The sequence below is a fragment of the Andrographis paniculata genome, unplaced genomic scaffold (genome assembly GCF_009805555.1).
Source record: "Andrographis paniculata isolate CXL003 unplaced genomic scaffold, ASM980555v1 Contig73END, whole genome shotgun sequence".
NCBI lineage: Eukaryota > Viridiplantae > Streptophyta > Magnoliopsida > Lamiales > Acanthaceae > Andrographis > Andrographis paniculata.
The window spans coordinates 898,954-916,940 of record NW_026137610.1 but is presented as its reverse complement, the minus strand read 5'-3'; the positions used below and the strand labels follow the sequence as shown (position 1 = coordinate 916,940).

The window sequence follows — 17,987 nt, the reverse complement described above, 5'->3', positions numbered from 1 at the left end:
ATTGAACAAATCTCATAGTAATTTTATAAAATTGTGTGAAATCTTATATTCAAAATAGTGTGAATTTTGTGCAAGGCTATAAATAATTAATTTGTCTTGTTTATTTGTGGCTCCTGTTTTGTCCTGCAGTGTTTTACAGGTTGAGGAGGAGACTGCAACTAAATCGGCGGTATGTGGAAGAAGGTACGGATACGTTCGCCGGAGCTTATGCTTCACCTTCTTCAACGTTTCAGCAAGCGGTCGAGGCTGGTGAAGCAGACGCAGTCCTTGATGATCACCAATGGCCATCTCCTCATAACAGATCAATGGATCAACACACTTCTCTACAACGCTCTCATCAGAAGTTACCTCTGCTTCTCCAGCCCTCGCATCTCTCTCCTCCTCTTAGTCCAGATGCTTCGCCATCAGTCTCCTCCCAATAGCTACACTTTCCCTTCTCTTCTTAAAGCTACTGCTTCTCTCAATGCCTTAACTCTCTGTTCCGCGTTTAATTCGCAGTGTGTTAGGCGAGGGCTGTTCAACGACCCCTTCGTCAGGACTTCCTTCGTCTCTGCTTACTCACATGTTGGCGACATGAGGAGTGCACGCAAGGTGTTCGACGAAATTCCTCAACCGTGTATTGTTTCGTATAATGCATTGCTTGATGGTTTGGCGAGGAATGGCCACATGTCTAAGGCTGTTTCGACTTTCTTCAACATGCCTAAACGAGATGTTTATTCGTGGACGAGTGTGATCGCTGGTTATATGCAGAGAGGATGCTTTACAGAAGCTGTTTCTTTCTTCGCCAAAATGATGGTTGATGAGGATGCAATCCATGGAAGGTTAAGGCCGAGCGAAGCTACCTTCGTTTGCATCCTGTCGTGCTGTGCGAATTCGGATGACGGATCTGCACTGTGTCAAGGGAAGCAAATTCATGGATACGTGATTAGAAACAACGAAATTGGTGTCTTTGTGGGAACAGCGCTGATAACATTCTATGGGAAGATGGGCTGCTTGAGCTGCGCATTCAAAGTATTCGATCTCATGACTGTGAAAGAAGTTTGCACTTGGAATGCCATGATATGTTCATTGGCATTGAATGGGAGAGAAAGTGAAGCTCTACAAATGTTCAACAGGATGAAGACTACATCGTTGCATCCAAACGAGGTTACTTTCGTGGGAGTTCTATCAGCATGTTCCCGAGCAAGACTAGTGGCCACGGGCATGGAGCTGTTCCAAACAATGTCGCGTGACTTTGGCATTACGCCGAAGATGGAACATTATGGATGCGTGGTGGATCTTCTAGGCAGAAGTGGTCTGTTAAAAGAGGCCTACAAATTTGTGACAAGCATGCCATTTGAGGCTGATGCATCTGTTCTTGGTGCCCTTTTGGGGGCTTGCCGAGTTCACAAAGATGTCAACTTGGGAAACGAAGTAGGCCACCGGCTACTCGAGCTGCAGCCAAGGCATTGCGGGCGATACGTGCTGCTGTCCAGCATATACGCCGAGGCAGAGAAATGGGATCACGCTGCAGCCCTGAGGAAGGCCATGGCACACGCCGGGATTCAGAAAGTTCCGGCCTTTAGCATAGCAGATTGAAGATAATAACACCATCTCTTTCAAGAAGCAACAAGATCTTACAAGAACATACATACATTTACGCGGATACACTATGAGTTTGTCTTCCGAGGAAGTATGTAATACTCAAATCGATGGTTTGCGCCGCTGGAAGACAAAGAGGGAGCCTCTGGAACCTAATCCGAGCCGGATCTTCTCATCTATATATGTGATTCGAAGTTTCACTTCGCTCTGGCCACCGTATGTGAACTCCAGTCCTCCAACCTTGAGCTCGGGTGGCTCGAACACTACTTGGATCCATTCTTCATCCAAAGCCCTCAGTTTTCCTGCAAGCGACATTGGATGATGATCGAGCTCTTTTCACAATGGCTATGAAGGAAAGGAGGAGCATATAACTAACCCTTCAATGAAACTTCACCATCTACAAAGCCCATAAGAGAGAAGGTTACACAATTGTTGACAGTATCAGGAGCTTCCACAACCTGTTTCATATCCTTGGTTTTGAAAAAAACTCGACCTAATGCACTCCGGTATTCGCCGCCCGGCGACGTCGGGTTTGAACAATACAGCACGTCCCACTCTGCGCGCAGACGACGGGGTTTAGTTGGATCAAATAGTTTTTATTTGTGAGAATTGGAGGATCTAGAATGAGAGAATAGCTGGTGGAATGTTCTTCAGTTCACCTCCAAATATGAGAGGGCACTTCACTGGCTCTGCAACACAGAAGCTCTGCAGTTCATTAGCCACTTCCGCAACCTTTTGATGCTCATCCTTGCTTAGTAGAACCCCTCTATCTGTTTGCACGACCTATGTAAGCAGGAAATCTCAGTTTTGGTTCGCTTCTGGCTATCGTAATCATCAAAGCTACAAAAACACAGCGGAGAAGCAAGGAGATGGCGAAAGGATTGTGAAAAGCGCAGGAGATTTTTATGCAGAGTAGGTTCAAAATTGCGCGAATTTAGGGTTTCGAAAGAAGGCAGAGGTAACAGCAATTATCGAATTCGCTTCTTATCCTATTTCTAATCGATTCAGGAACTAGCGATACTAAGATTTACGATTGAACAATTATCATCGCATCATCTACTCGAGGAAACACTATATAGAACTCACCATGGACACGAGTCTGTCCACCAGATCGTCCGGCTTCGCCGGCGCCGGCGCCGCCGACACCGACAACGCTCCGCAGATACGCATCGCAGCGCTGGATCGACGGTTGCACGGTAGATAAACTTCATTAGAAAATCTCCTTGCCGAGAAAGAAAACGGGGCGGGGAATTCAGCAAATGCCTTTGCAGTTGAACAAGCGGCCAAACTCGCCATTTTCACAGAGAGCTTCTTCAACAATCACCTCCAAATTTCATGTAGCGCAGATGGGCCCACTGTAATTCAAATCCATGGACAGAATCTCGCCACGTGTCAAACAAGGATCCAGTTATCAAGTCCAATTCGGGCCTCAAATTTCAGTCATCCCATCCAGGTACGATACGTGCATAACATTAACATATGGAGATTTTAACTTCGTTTCCTTCTAGAAGGTCAGTTAAGTTTCAACGACAGCTATTACATGAAGAAGAACTCCTCACAAACTACCATAGTAGTATACGAGCAAATAAATAAATAGTTTGGTAAATTAATAGCATTACTTTGCTTTCAGACAGTGTAGTGCTGCTGGATAGTGTCGATGTCCAAGCCCTTAAGCTTCACAACAGACTCAACATGCCCCTTCAGAGTATGCAGCTCTCTCAGCCTCGCCACCTCCGCCCGCCGTTTTGCCTGTTCCGCGATTTCCGACAGCTCCCTGTAGCTGCTCTTCTCGTTGAACATCCCCGAACTCTCCGGAGGATGAAGCCCGTGCAGCGTCCGCTGAGCCGTCGCCCACTGAGCTTCACGTTCTTCCTTCCCATAGTTGGACTTTGTAGTGAAAGCAGTCTGGAAGCCAAACCAAGCAAAAAGAGGTATTGTTTTACTGTTAGTTATCTTGTCTGAATCGAGACAGTGATGAATGAAACAGGGGAGTGGATAATGATAATGATGATGATGATGTACTTTGTTCTCCAGTAGATTGTCCCATGCTTTCCCACTGAGGACGTATCGAATGCAGAATTTGAGGATGTCGAGTGGGAAGTATGTCACCAGGCTGTATAGCCAGATGACACCTGCCCACCCCCACCCACATCCTTTGATCTTTGCAAAGTTCCAATTGGCATACACAGCTATCAGAGTGGCAACCTGTGTTGTTTATTCAAACATGTATGTTTCAGATGATTCATTATGTTATATGTTTCCAGAACTACGTAGAAATTTGATCTCATTTACCAGCTGGGCTATCAGGAAAGCACTCAGTAGCATCATTCCGGGGCGTTCGGTGTAAGACCAGCTGCGCGATCGCGTCACAAAAATGAGGGCTTGGCTCACAATGCTCACTTGCAGGTATAATGCTGCCATTATTTCTCGCGGGCTTTCTCTCAATGACCTTACTCCGAACTTGTCCTGCCGCACACCAGAATGGAGTTTAGAAACACTTGTGTTGAAATTCATTGAATGGAAATGTTGGAGATCTGTTCTGTTTGTTGCCTACCGAGAAGAAGTCGGTGTCGTTCACTGCCCAAAAGAACAGCACTGTGCCTAGTGCCAAGTACCCTCCCAACACAATCCCCGTGGCAAAAATTTCCTTCAGTTTCCAGCTATCCGGGACAGGAGATGGCTTCACCCGATCTTTCGAAATTGTCATGATGGTTCCTGAAGGTATACGGTATGTATGCCAAGTTCAGTTTATGAATTTATCTACTATGGTATTACTGAAAACAGCTTATTATGTTTCTTCTAGTAATAATATCTCACCATCGTTGAGGATGGCGATGATTAGAACCATGAAAGGCGCAAAGTCGAATTTCCATATTAAAGCAATGAGCATGAAGCCAAACTGCAACAGCACATAAGAATGTTGATATGCATTTTTCATTATTCGACGAGCTTTGAAGGGTTCGATGAATACTCACCACAATACGGATGGTGATCGAGACAGCATATATCTGAACAGAAAAGAGAAAACGGAATAAACTGTAAGCTCTGAGAGTTCAGAATAAGTTAAGCTTTATTGAGAGGACAGAATTTCATTCACATTGCTATATTTATCACTCACAGTGTAATTTTTCATTCTCTGGAAAATAGCCCTGCTGGTAAGCACGGCGCTGATGATGACACTCAGCCCCGGTTCAGTCAACACAATGTCGGATGCGCTTCTGGCAGCATCGGTTGCATCAGCAACAGCAATGCCAATATCTGCCTTCTTTAAAGCCGGAGCATCATTGACACCGTCGCCAGTCATACCACAGATGTGCTTCCTTTCTTGCAGTCTCTTCACGATTTCGTACTTGTGCTCTGCGATGCGTAATGGAATATCAACCGTCAAAGTGTTATCTAAGTCACATTCAGAAAGAGAATACAGATTGTGTAAACTGACCGGGAAATACACCGGCGAAGCCATCAGCCTTCTCGATCAGCTCATCCACTGGAAGCCCACCTAGAGCCGCATCCTTGTCTTGGCCTAGCAACGCTGAAGATGGGTACATGTTTGTTCCCATTCCGAGTCTACGGCCCGTTTCCTTGCCTATGGCGAGCTGGTCACCTGATCAAGGAAACAAGTTTAGAACTGTCCGCCGATCGATTACAAAATGCGCTAAAGGGTAAAGAGGCTTGAACCTGTGATCATCTTCACGTTTACGCCGAGATTCAATGCCTTTTTAATCGTGTCTGCACTGTCATGCCTCGGCGGATCAAACAAAGGTAGCAAGCCAACAAGCTGCCATGGTTTCCCGGGGCTATCTTTCGATTTCTCAGGGACTTCCTGCACAGGTAATAAACATGACTGTGAGAAGAAATTTTGGAGGAACACATATAAATATGTATGTACGCAAAACCTGTATTGCAACTGCTAAAGAACGAAGGCCCCGTTCGGCGAAATTGTCGATTACTCCATGAACTCTCCTTCTAACATCTTCCTTGCTATTGCACAGGTTCAGTATCTGATCACAGGAAACATCATCATCATCGTCACGGTCAAAAAAGAGTAAAGTTGTGACCTTTATCTATACCTGCTCGGGTGCACCTTTGCTAGCTCGATGCCAATTCCCGTAGGAATCTATGTAAGTTAGCGCCGTCCTCTTGTCAACGGGGTTGAACGGCAGGAAATGCACCTCTCTTATCCCAGCTCTTGCCTATCAAACAGAATAGTTGCTCGGTTAATCGAATCTTGCCGTAGAAGTGGTAGAGCTGTCGATCAAATTGTGATGATTGTGTACCTCCATCGGGTCAGCAAGCATCCCAACAATGGCTGCATCGATTGCATCCTGATTTTCGGTTCTTGAAGCCCTGGCAGCAAGCAAGATCACCTGCTCTTTATCCAATCCCTTGTCGAAAACTTCTATGAGGCCTTTATCTACGGTCAGTTTGTTTAAAGTAAGAGTCCCCGTCTTGTCGCTGCAGAGGACATCCATGCCCGCCATTTCCTCTATGGCGGTCATCCTTTTTGTGATCGCCCCCTGCTTCGAAAGCCGGTGGGATCCAATGGCCATAGTAACAGACAAGACCGTCGGCATGGCAATTGGGATGCCTCCGATCAGAAGAACAAGCAAGTTATCGATGCCATCCCGGTACTTCCTGTGTTGTATCGGGTACATGACAAGGATCTCGATGATTATCCCGATGAAGATGGAGCAAATGCAGAAGTTCCCGATGGCTGTGAGGACCTTCTGAAAGTGTCCAACCTGATTGGTGCTGTCCACCAGATGAGCTGCCTTGCCGAAGAAGGTGTGCACGCCTGTTGCAATTACAACAGCCTCGATCTCGCCCTGCTTGCACGTCGAGCCAGAGAAGACTTCGTCGGACGGGTTCTTGGTAACTGGAAGAGACTCCCCTGTTAAGGCGGATTGGTCGACTTTCAGCGGATCGCCGTCGAGGAGCCGAGCATCAGCAGGGATGATGTCTCCTAGCTTTATGCTTATGATGTCTCCCGGGACAAGAATCGACGCATCTTGCTCGGTCCAACGGCCATCCCTCAGAACCTGCAATGTGAAATGCTAATTACTACCGAACACAGTCATCGTTAAGTAATAAGAATGGTGATTGTGTGATGAAGTTAGGACCTTGGTTTTGGGAGCAAGTCCAGCCATGAGAGCTGCAGCAGCATTGCCGGCATTGTTTTCCTCAATGAAGCTGATTGTGGAGTTGATAAAGAGGAGGGCGATAATGCCGACGAAATCCTGCCAATCAGGGGGCCTGTGATCGCCATTGGCAAGGACGATTGCCATCAATGCAGCAGCCTCCATAACCCATGATAAGGGGTTCCACATGAACCCTAGAAACTTGAGGATCTTGCTCTCCTGTATAGGTACCACCAACCATACATGATTACTGGTTCCATGCAGGTGGAGAAAGGAAGAAGAAGAAAAAGTTGAGAGACCTTTTTCTCCTCCAATTTGTTGAGACCGAATATTTGGAGCCTGCTCTCTCCTTCCTCTGATGTAAGTCCATCTCTCGTACATTTTAGCTGCTCAAACACTTCTTCTACAGGTGCTTTTTCCTGAAATTTACATAAATTTCAAACAGTAAGGACGATCAGCACAAAGGAGTTGGATTAATATAATAATATATATAATCCACAAACGATGATGATGATGTATGTGAAGTAGAATTTTATTGCAATATGCACAAATACAGAGAGGAACACTAGAGAAAATTTGTAATAAGATCAAATAAAAGGACTGATTAGCAAATGTTTGAGAAAGTGTGTGTGGGGCCCAAACATAGCCAAAGATTTCCCACGTGACGGACACGTGCCCTCGCCTAGCGTCTTGCTTCCGATTTAAGCGCAATCTGTGTGAGTTACAAATTATTCTTTATTATTATTATTATTATTATAATTATGATTATTATTTCTTCTTTTCCTTTTCTAATAATAAGTTGTCAGGAACAGAAGGCCTAAAATTATCGTCCAAATTAAAGATAAATTTTAGAAAACTGGATGTATTTCCGCAAATATATATATACACACACAAACCATTAATTGATCATATATAAGCAACGAAGAAGAAGAAGTTCAGATGATTAAGTGGTAATCAAAACGATGAGCTCTACCCATGCACTTCCACAGTTCCACACACACATATATCTATATATACATATATTACATACACATATCGATACACACATATATATATGTATAATCTGCTATCTGTGCACGAATCGAAAAGCTTTGTGTGGCTGATGAACAATCATTATATTTCCGACGTAGAATAGTTATTTATATAAAGAGAAAAATTACCTAAAATTGAAAGATAGCTTCCTGAGTATGTGGAAAGTCTGTATGAATAATCATATATAAATACTATATGTTTGTGTATCTGAATCTATAATTAAGTGAGATCATTTAGGCTGTGAATTATCTGACAATTAAATTAATTACATATAAGAGATGCAATCAATCATCTTCGTTTACTGGAAATCAACAAATTAAATAAACACAGAATCAATCATACTGACCAAATCAACAGCTTCGTTCTTAATGTCGTCGAGACTTATGGCCTTGCTTCCCATGCTAACTCTCGCAATTAGGAGCAATCAAATCTCCTCGAAAGCCTCACGAAACTGCAGTTCACAGCACAGAGAGAGAGAGAGAGAGAGAGAGAGAGGTATAGAGTTTCGCGAGTGAGTGTATCTTTAATTTATAAACCTCCGCAGATTTGCACGTTGAAGAAGAAGAACACTAATTTTTATTATACTTTTTCAGCACGTAGACCGTAGAGAATGTGTATTTATCCTCTTTTTTTTTTTTAATTAAAATGATAATTTCTTCTTGTAGAAAACATTTGGATCAACGTGCACCTTTTACAATAAATAGATATGACTGATTATTTTTATTATATATATATATATATATATATTTATTAGCTTTGTCAATTAGGAAAGAATCAGAAAAATGAAATCCAATAATTGTGGGGCATAATTTCCTTTCTCAGAAAAATGAAGGAAGGGTTGTCAATTAAAGAAGTGGGAACAAAATGGATGGCCTTAATAAACTATACCTAAATTAATAAATTAATTAATGCCACAGACAGACATACACTCAACTTAAACAATATTTATTATAAGGGTGGAAGATTTTTATATGAATTAATAAATTTTCAGATATGCAATAAGTTTCATCTATTACACAGAGTTCTTTGTTTTGTTTTTATTTTTTATTTATATTTTAATTTTTAAGTAAACTAATGGTTGGATATAATATTTAATATATATATATATATGTTTTTATAGTAAATAAATTAAAAAGTGAAAAATAAAGTAAACAAAATTAAAATTAAATTGGAATCTTATTCTCTTTTGGTATTTCACTTAATTTTTTTTTCAAGGAATATATATTATTCATTTATTGATTAAAGCTGAATTAAAGGAAGGACGACAGCAATCTACTTTAGGGTTTGGATTCAATCTTGATAAGATCAATTTTAAATATAAATATATATATATATATATTATTAAAATTGACTCTGTACATTCATATCCCATGGATTAGGAAGAATAATGACAATATGAAAATACTTGATATATTTTTTATGATTTAATGTTAATTAATCATATATATATCATTATAGTATTGTTGAGATGCATGTGATAATAGTAAGAAATCATTAAATTATTTAAAAATGTAACGTCAAGAGTTTGAACCAAACTCCCTAAATTTTAAATATATATATATATATGTATGTATGTATTGTTGCATAATGTGTGTATTTTTGTCTAAACTCCCTAATCTTACTATTTACTATTTGAATTGTATATTTTTGAAAAAATAAATTATTTTTTTTTTTTACAAAATATTTCTTTTTTTTTCCACATATATACATATACTTATTTTTCATTGTGACGTGCATCCATGCAAATATTACAAAAATTTATAGGAAAAAAAAAAAAAAAAACAATATTGAAATTTTTTTTAGAATATGATACGTGTTGTGTTATATAACTTTTTGAAACAAATAATAATAATAATTTTTAGACCGTCTTCGTTTAATAATATTATTATTCCAAGTTCATTTGTGGCTGTCGCAATCAGACATGTATAATGTATTCATTGACCATCTCAATATATTTGATTCAATAAAACAGTGCTATTTGTATGGTCTACATTGCACCTACAATATATTGGTATAATAATACTTCCTCCGTCCCATATACCATGTCCACGTTGCAGTTTCTGTCCCATATCACTTTCCTTTTTTGGAAAATGATTACACACTTTAATCTCATTTTAAATTTTTTAATTTTATTTTTTTTTAATTTTAATTAAACTAATTAGTTATCTTAATCTTAATTTATAATTATTTATATTATAGAATAATTATTTTCGTTAATACATTCTTAATTATCACTAATTACACCCCTCCTAAAATACCGTGTCAACGGTATAGCAGACACGGTATCTGTGATGGAGGGAGTAATAACTTTTCTCATCATTTAAGGGATGACTTATTAATATAAGGATCAACTAGTGATATTAATTCCTATATTATAAAAATAAGGGTCTCATTTATTTTCTGAGTATTGATTTTTGAATATTAATTATTATATAAAAAACGTGTACAAATTAAGAAAAAAAACTATACAAATATAAGAATATTTTTAATGTTAAATACAAAGATGCAAAAAAAAAAAAAAAAATCTTTAGAGGCGGACGGACGGATGGAATATATATATTTTTTACAAAAGTCGTAATTACTTAATAAAAGAAAATACTTTCACATCAAACAAAAACACTTTAAATAAAAATAAATAAATAAATAAAAGGATAATACTCCCTCACAAAGATGAAATCTTTTGTTTAGATATAATAATTTAAGGAGTATAAATTAATTAGATACGAGGCTAATTATTTAATAATTGAAAGAATAGGAATGTAAAAATATATTATTTTTATATAATATTACTTTGTAGGACAAGAATATAATACATGTATTATTTTAATGAATTATAAAATTATATGAGATTATTAATTTGACCTAAAATACACATAATTAAATAATAAAGTTAATAGTAAATTATATATTAATGATTGATAAAATACTAATTTTACATTAATTATATGTTGATATTATTTGATATAACATATAAGAGAATGATTAATAATGGTAATACATGATGAATACCTGCAAAGTAAAAACATTTTTAATAGTACTAAATAATCAGAGTTTATTTCTTCTGTAAATTTTTTTCGACATATTTTTTTTTAAAAAAATTAATATATTATATACATTTATTATTTTTATATTACCTATTTAATTTCATATACCTCATATCAAAATTTTATCCTTCAAACCAAAATGCAAACCAAACAAAAATTTTAATTTATATGCAATTTGTTTATTTTAACATTTGAACCAAAATCAACACGATTTTTAATAAAAATACATTATTTTATATCACAAAACATTTAATCAAAATATTATTAAAAAAAAATTAAAGTATCACATTTCAAAATAATTTCAAATCACAACAAAAACAATTAATAGTATTTGTTCCCTTTGAATTGTATTAAAAAAATATATTATATACACATATTAATATAATATATCACATACATACTTTATTTATTAAAAAATATAATAATTTAATATAAAATATTATCTTTTATATAATTAATACAATTTTTCCTTTTATATTTAATCTATATATATTACTAGTATATTATATAAAATTTAATATTTAAAAGCAATATGGAAAATAAATACTTCTTTAAAACTGTTCTGAAATTTTATAGTAAATTAAAATAATACTCCATCCGTTTTATATAAGATGAGCGAGTAGATACAGAAATTTAGGTAAAAATAATTATTATTCAATAAAAAGTAATTATAAATTTAAAAAATAATTATAAATTAAAATTAAAATAAATTTAATTAAAATTAAAAATATTTAAATTTTAAATTTTAAAATATAATTGAAGTATATAATCGTATTTATTTTATATGTAAATAGTAAAAAGAATATTTGATTGTATAAATTACCTACATTCATATACGATAGTATATAAATATTACAGAAGGAAGAGGCCAAATTTCCTGTTCTTCACCATCGAACTTGAACAGATCCCTCATTGTCGGAGAACACTTTACCGCGATCCACCTCAAAATTCCCTCAGGTTCGACTTGTTTCCTTCTCCCTCTGCCGGTTGCATATCGAATGGATCGGTTGACTTTAGGGTAACACTGGATTGGAATGTTTTTGTTTTTTTGCCGTAGGCGTTTTAGGTCAATTGTTTGTTTTCCTATGTGTACTTTGAGTGATTGCGATTTGATGTTTCAATTTATGGACTGTGTTTGGAGCTCGTGGTGAAATGTATTTATGTGAATCATTAGCTTGTATGCTTAGTATTTACTGGAACGGCAAGAGTAATTTTGGGGATACTAATGAAGCCAATTCATGGCCGAGGGAACAAAGAATAATGAGGAATTCTTTTGCACGCCGAGTCATGAATAGATTTCAAATGATTTACATTATTTTCCTCTTATAATTGTTACTGGAAATTTGAAAACATTGAATTGAGAGAGGAGGATAGGTGGTTTCTACGTTTTTTGGATTAAGTTATATGCTTGATGATAATTCACTCACTTTGTCGACAGATTCTGTATGTGATGCCCTACATTGAGTGAGTATATGATCGATTGCTTGGGAAATATTTATATGGAAGAGACTTTCTGATGTCTCCTCTACTTCATGCTTGAGCTATTTGCATGGTTCTTTGATATTTAGGAATAGTGGAATGGAAAATCACAGCATTGCTTTAATGAAGTAGTAAATGCAGAGTTAATATGTGCTATATGTAACACTGTCTATAGGAAACTTGTGTTTAGTTGTCTTATTTCACTTTATAAACCAAAGTGTTGGAGGACTTGCTCTAATCTTTATAAAAAATCTTGATTTTCAGTGTCTATCTCTGAGATTTATGTTGGGTGACGACAATAAACCCAGTGTAACTCTAATGGAGGAGATTCAGCTGTATACCAATTGGGATGATTTCACATGTCCTATATGTTTGGACTTTCCTCACAATGCTGTCCTTCTCCAGTGCTCGTCATTTGAGAAAGGATGTAGGTCCTTTGTATGTGATACAGGCCATTTGCATTCCAACTGTCTTGACCGATTCAAACAAGCAAATGGAATGTCTTTTGGTACAAAATTATCAACTTCTGTGGAAAATGCAGAATCTTTGGTTTCAGAATCTGATAGGAAACCTCAATGCCCCTTGTGTAGAGGAGAAGTTACTGGATGGTTAGTTGTTGATAAAGTTCGTATGCATTTGAATCAGAAGAAACGATGCTGTGAAGAAGAAAAGTGTCCATTTACTGGCACATACCTGGAGCTCAAAGCTCATGCACGAGTAGAGCATCCTCATGCTTGCCCCTCAAAGGTTGACCCTGCTCGCCAGCTTGATTGGGAAGATTTTCAACAGTCCTCAGAAATTATAGATGTTTTAAGCACTATCCATTCAGAAGTTCGAAATGGTGTGGTTCTAGGCGATTATGTGATAGAATATGCGGATGACAACTCTGGAGATGAGTTCCATGATTTCCCTGGGAATGGGAGGAATTGGTGGACTTCTTGCATACTATATCAGATTTTCAAAAAGATTAGGATGTCCAGAAATAGGAGAAGATTAAGAGGTAGCACTTCTGGAAGAGGAAATGGCCGTCTAAGTTTTGATACCTCAAACTCCAGTGAGGGTTCTTTGTCATCAGTTGAATATGCTGATTATAGAGTTGATGAGGCCGATGATGACTTTGTAAATGCCATGAGAGCTTCAAGGGGAAGAGCCTCGCAATACAGGTTAGTTGACTCACTTTAGCAGAACTACATTTATAAACTCATCTCCTTGCAAAGAGTTGAACCCTATCTGATTATTCTAGGTCTTGGGTTAATTAAAATTTCAACCTTGATTACAAATTTGTATGGTGGGTGAATGAACTTGTTTTTATCAGGCATGGAATATAGAATTCACCAAATGGAGGAAAAGAATGGATGTAGCATCTCAATGCTGCACATGTAGCTTATGATTTGCGTTCATACATATCGTTATGGGTTAGATTGCCATTTTCTTACACCAAATTATGTATTCAAAAGTGAACTAGTTTTGTGGCAGGAAAAACAACTAACTATATAGATTGTATGAATATAGTAAATTCACTACAGAAATGGATGCCACAGCCAGAAGTGGTTAGTTCGAATTAATTTTTGAGCAGTTATTCTATTGGTATGGCTTGACAGTTGACTTGTGACTGCTTAGGTTTCATAACAGCATCTGTCCTTATTTCTGCACGTTGTAATATTCATTGTCAAATTAATGTTTCCGAAGATGAAAATAAATGCGAATGGCATATAAATCAAACTTTGTCCTGTCTGCTAAATAGGCTTGCAATATGTTGAAATTTGTTATGCAGCACTAGCATCATCAAACTTTCCACTTTTTTCACCTAAAGCAATATACCTGTCGGCAATCTAGACGCATTGTTACTATTAATGACTATCGATTCCTATGGGCATGAAGTTGGTGCAGATGAAAGACTGTTGCATAACCATTTTATTCAGGCATGCAGTGCTTAAACATGAATTCCTTTCTGTTATCCCTCACATTCTCCTAATTTGTTCACCACAGCACTCCAAGGCGCCGCTCTGGCACCCGTTAACAACTAGGTAAGATTATACCAAAATTTTAATAGCAAATGGCATCTTTAGTTGGTTCTTTGTTCATAAAACCTCTAATCCAACACCAATTTCAGGATTGACTGGATATTACAGTATGCTGGAGAACGAACAAGAGGCTGCACTGTGAAATTGGAAATTGGATGTTGGTGCACCCTGCCACAATCAGTGGCATGTATAAAAAAAGTTGCGATCCTTCAGGTTGCTGTTAGATTCAACAACTTCATGTTCTTTCATTTCTGAAATCGTATGATCAATAATCACCTGTCTCTACGCCATGTTAATATTGTGTTGATAGCTTCTATGCTAAGTAGAGAATCAGATTGAAAATAACCATGACTGTTACTTGTTGCTACTATTTCTTTTCATACAACACAGTTTTTGAAATAGAAAAGTTTGATGTTAGTTTCGTTTAATCAATTCTCTGGGCTACTTTTTATTTATTTTTTATTTTTTCTGTCTTGGAATACCACATAGACATGATATCAGGTGGTACACCAATTTGTTCTGTTTAAGGTAAGACATTATGAGAAAAGAGAAAACATAAAAAACCTGTCTAGTTCCAAACTCAAAAACAGCTGTTTAGGAATGCAAAAAGCTACCAAAACTTGTCTGACATCGAAAGCTAATGCCTATATTACACTTAATTGCATTCTTGAAACCTAACCATCTGTGATCTCTAAAAGTAGTTATCCTTGAATAGTTCATAGGGTATGAGTGTTGGAATAGTTGTCGATCCTACCCCTCCGTACATCTGGTGGCTGTATTTGATTCTGGCATTAGGCACGCGAGTAAGCTGAATCTCTGAGCAGAATGCATGCAGCTCAACTACACATTTGGTTAGATCTGAAGGCTTATACGATGTGTAGTGCCTTAGTGTCGCGCTCCATGGCCACTTGCATGGGCAAAGAATATACTGAGCTAAGAAAACACACGAAGCAGCCACCATTGATGGCTTATATGGAAGCATGGCATACGACAGCAGCGAAAGGTCAGCGAGGTAGCAAGCCATGCTCTCCAAATTAGGCAAAGGTTTACTTTTTCCAGCTTTGGCTGCGCGCACGTACCTGCCCAGAAAGCTCTTAGCCGTGGAGTTCGCCACATTGTAATCCAGGTTAGTCAAAATAGTTCCCTCCATTCGAATAAGGTCCTCTTTGAAAAAGATGTTGTTGGTAGGATCAGCATAAGCTTCGATTTTGAAGCGAGTTTTCAACTCTATGAACTTCGACGCTATCATCAAGCAAGTCAGCCCAGAAAGAAACAGGTTCTTCTTATCAACCTTGACGCCAGACAAGAAACGGTCCAAACAGTGGATGCTCAGATGCAACGTATCCGAGGAAAGACAGAGCCCCTCAACCGCAGAAAACAGCCAATCAATGCAATGCACGCGTTCTTGGTGACTGATGAGTTTCTGCACATTCTCGATGTAATCTGCCCGTGGCCTGTTCTTGTCCTCCTCCGACTGTAAATTCCTGAAAATATCGTTGGCGAGGTAAGAGCAGAATAAAGGGTCTTTCTCACCTGAATCGATGTCGAAGATCATTGTATCTTCAGGTAAGTCCATCGTTCTTGATCGATCAAATATGTCATTGTCAATACTCCATATGGTCTTGATGGCACCGAAGGTTAGCATATACGGCTCAACATAATTCGTCGCAGGCTGATCGAATCTCAATATCGGCGTCGGCGGCGGAACGGGTTCTGAAGGAAGCAGAGAAGAAGTCCCCTTGGCCATTGATGATGCAGCAGATGGATGATTTCTTGAATGTTCTTGATCACAGAACTTGGAGGAAACTTGCAGAATCCATGGAGGTTTACAGATGGAAAAAAAAAAGGTTAGTAAGCAATGAAAGATTCCGTTACTATTACCGTCGCCATCGCCATTGCTGTGCTTATTATTACCATAAGCTCTATCAAAGTAAACAGCACGCACATATATATATATATACATATATATATAAGGTAAACACGCGCTTGATAACTAGGGATTTGATTTAAAGTATCCCAAAATATCCGATCTAACTAAACTGAATTTTAAATTTTAGTTCGGTTTTTTTTTTGGATTTATTATATTGGATTGCAATTTTGTTAGAGTTTGGATTTTTTTAAAATATATTAATTATTATATTGATATTCGTAGATATTGCGTTTTAGATAATATATATTTGTATGTGTTTAAACACTATTAGATAAACTTGTTTATTTATTTATTTATTATTTGTCGGATATTGTTAATTTATTAATATTTTTATCTAATTCAACGAAAAAATTGGATACTCATTCCTAAAAAATTGCCCCTAGAGATCTTATTAATGGGTAAAGTTAGAAATTTTTATTATTATTTTTTTTTTTTTGATTTTTTGTCTCGTCAAAACATTATACTCATATTCTAAATTAAATCAGACTTGGTTCTTTTATTTAGGCAAAGTTGTACTTTGTATTTAAGATAATATCCATTTATAGTTTCTATTTTTACAATGTCAAATAATATTTTGTTTGTATTTTATTTTATATAATTTTATAAAATTTACAAATTTTCTTTTTAAATACTTATTTAAATTTTCATGTACCTTTCATTAATGAGTATTATAATATTTTAAATTTAATGATTAAATAAGTTATATTAATTTCATTCATTATTATGAAAAAAATTTATTTATATTTTCTAATACATAATTTTATTTTATTTTTATGTTAGTTCAGTTTTTATTAATGCTTTAAGGATTGCTCCCCATTGATTAATTTCACCCTTAAATTTAACAAATAATTGTAATATATTTGCTACTAATTGACAATATATAGATTCACAATAAAAAAATAAAAAAATAAAAAAAATTATATATTCTCATACCTTTCACTTTATATTATTAATTTATAAGGGATATGCCTCGATATCATTGTAAATTTACATCTAAAATGGTCCAAAGCGTTACCCCCACCCATCTATACAATATTGATACTCAATTCCTTATTTTCATCGGCATAATTTTCTTTCACTCTTGAAATCCTTATTAAGGATCTTAATTTCGTCCAAGTGATGCGAAAAATAAATTATGTGAGAATATCAAAGAAAATTTTATTGTCAGAATAAAGTTCCATTAAGTAAGTTTAAGTTAGTTTGAGTTTGAATTTTTATCTATTTATTTATTTTTATTTTATACTTTATGCAGTTGGGTGAACTCGAGAGAGTGAACACAAAAAAAAATCAATATTCAATATAAAATATTATTACTCAAGCCAGCCAACCGTCATTTGTGTGTAACAAGACTGGATATATCATATAAACAAGTACCTACATCAATACATACGCCGTTGATTGACCGTAATGGCCGAGAACTTAGGGCAAAAATGTCAGTTCGTGACACTCTCCCCTATTCCAAGTCGCAAACGTCCTCGGGCGACACCACCTGAGTGCACCGAAGTTGTTTCTTGCACACTCGGCATACCTCCAGGCATCACTGCATTGACCCTTTGGTGTTCATCAAGCGCCAGCAAGATCTTTCCATAGCCGACCTACAACTTGCTCACTCCGCTGCTCGTCTTCATACACTATCCGGGACACCTATGTTGCGGCTTTTACATTTTTTTGCCTGAGAATCGTCCTTAACGTAGTTCCGCCCTCACGAACAAAGCTTGCCCACTATGGCGTACCGGCATAGTCGAACATGCTCCGTCTC

General features: G+C 36.9%; 5 protein-coding genes across 13 annotated transcripts; 2 read left to right on the top strand and 3 right to left on the bottom strand.

The window, feature by feature from the left end:
• Positions 1-5,718, top strand: LOC127265624 (putative pentatricopeptide repeat-containing protein At1g10330). 4 transcript variants are annotated; one of them, XR_007841998.1, is made up of 5 exons: positions 3,671-3,807; positions 3,877-4,309; positions 4,385-4,619; positions 4,729-5,412; positions 5,574-5,718. XR_007841998.1 is itself a non-coding variant. In XM_051295510.1 (4 exons), exon 1 carries the CDS (start codon positions 172-174, stop codon positions 1,576-1,578), a length of 1,407 nt encoding a protein of 468 aa, XP_051151467.1. In that variant the 5' UTR covers positions 1-171; the 3' UTR covers positions 1,579-3,034; positions 3,212-3,512; positions 3,619-3,807; positions 3,877-3,940. The 4 variants fall into 4 exon arrangements, 3 of the variants coding, with proteins under 3 accessions (XP_051151467.1, XP_051151468.1, XP_051151466.1); XM_051295510.1 differs by lacking the exons at positions 4,385-4,619; positions 4,729-5,412; positions 5,574-5,718 and adding exons at positions 1-3,034; positions 3,212-3,512 and having other exon boundaries at positions 3,619-3,807; positions 3,877-3,940; XM_051295511.1 differs by lacking the exons at positions 4,385-4,619; positions 4,729-5,412; positions 5,574-5,718 and adding exons at positions 1-3,034; positions 3,212-3,512 and having other exon boundaries at positions 3,616-3,807; positions 3,889-3,940.
• LOC127265627 (probable plastid-lipid-associated protein 8, chloroplastic) lies at positions 1,575-2,877 on the bottom strand. The gene is made up of 4 exons (XM_051295517.1): positions 2,668-2,877; positions 2,241-2,364; positions 1,958-2,137; positions 1,575-1,883 (listed from the first exon to the last, which is right to left on the bottom strand). The coding sequence occupies exons 1-4, from the start codon at positions 2,875-2,877 to the stop codon at positions 1,684-1,686; spliced, it is 714 nt and encodes a 237-aa protein (XP_051151474.1). The 3' UTR covers positions 1,575-1,683.
• LOC127265623 (plasma membrane ATPase 4-like) lies at positions 3,066-8,363 on the bottom strand. The gene is made up of 15 exons (XM_051295508.1): positions 8,098-8,363; positions 7,019-7,138; positions 6,702-6,938; positions 5,859-6,620; positions 5,652-5,774; positions 5,478-5,582; positions 5,260-5,404; positions 5,021-5,185; positions 4,700-4,938; positions 4,557-4,589; positions 4,399-4,480; positions 4,136-4,296; positions 3,874-4,047; positions 3,604-3,786; positions 3,066-3,486 (listed from the first exon to the last, which is right to left on the bottom strand). The coding sequence occupies exons 1-15, from the start codon at positions 8,149-8,151 to the stop codon at positions 3,208-3,210; spliced, it is 2,862 nt and encodes a 953-aa protein (XP_051151465.1). The 5' UTR covers positions 8,152-8,363; the 3' UTR covers positions 3,066-3,207.
• A 3,289-nt stretch (positions 8,364-11,652) lies between these two features.
• LOC127265626 (uncharacterized) lies at positions 11,653-16,327 on the top strand. Of its 6 annotated transcripts, none has more exons than XR_007841999.1 (6): positions 11,662-11,813; positions 12,539-13,437; positions 14,264-14,301; positions 14,388-14,511; positions 15,014-15,864; positions 15,970-16,327. XR_007841999.1 is itself a non-coding variant. In XM_051295514.1 (4 exons), exons 2-3 carry the CDS (start codon positions 12,557-12,559, stop codon positions 14,292-14,294), a joined length of 912 nt encoding a protein of 303 aa, XP_051151471.1. In that variant the 5' UTR covers positions 11,662-11,813; positions 12,539-12,556; the 3' UTR covers positions 14,295-14,301; positions 14,388-14,726. The 6 variants fall into 6 exon arrangements, 4 of the variants coding, with proteins under 4 accessions (XP_051151469.1, XP_051151471.1, XP_051151473.1 ...); XR_007842000.1 differs by having other exon boundaries at positions 15,123-15,864; positions 15,970-16,326; XM_051295514.1 differs by lacking the exons at positions 15,014-15,864; positions 15,970-16,327 and having other exon boundaries at positions 14,388-14,726.
• On the bottom strand, positions 14,990-16,045 carry LOC127265414 (cyclin-A1-1-like). The gene has a single exon (XM_051295193.1). The coding sequence runs from the start codon at positions 16,043-16,045 to the stop codon at positions 14,990-14,992; it is 1,056 nt and encodes a 351-aa protein (XP_051151150.1).
• Positions 16,328-17,987: the final 1,660 nt, after the last annotated feature.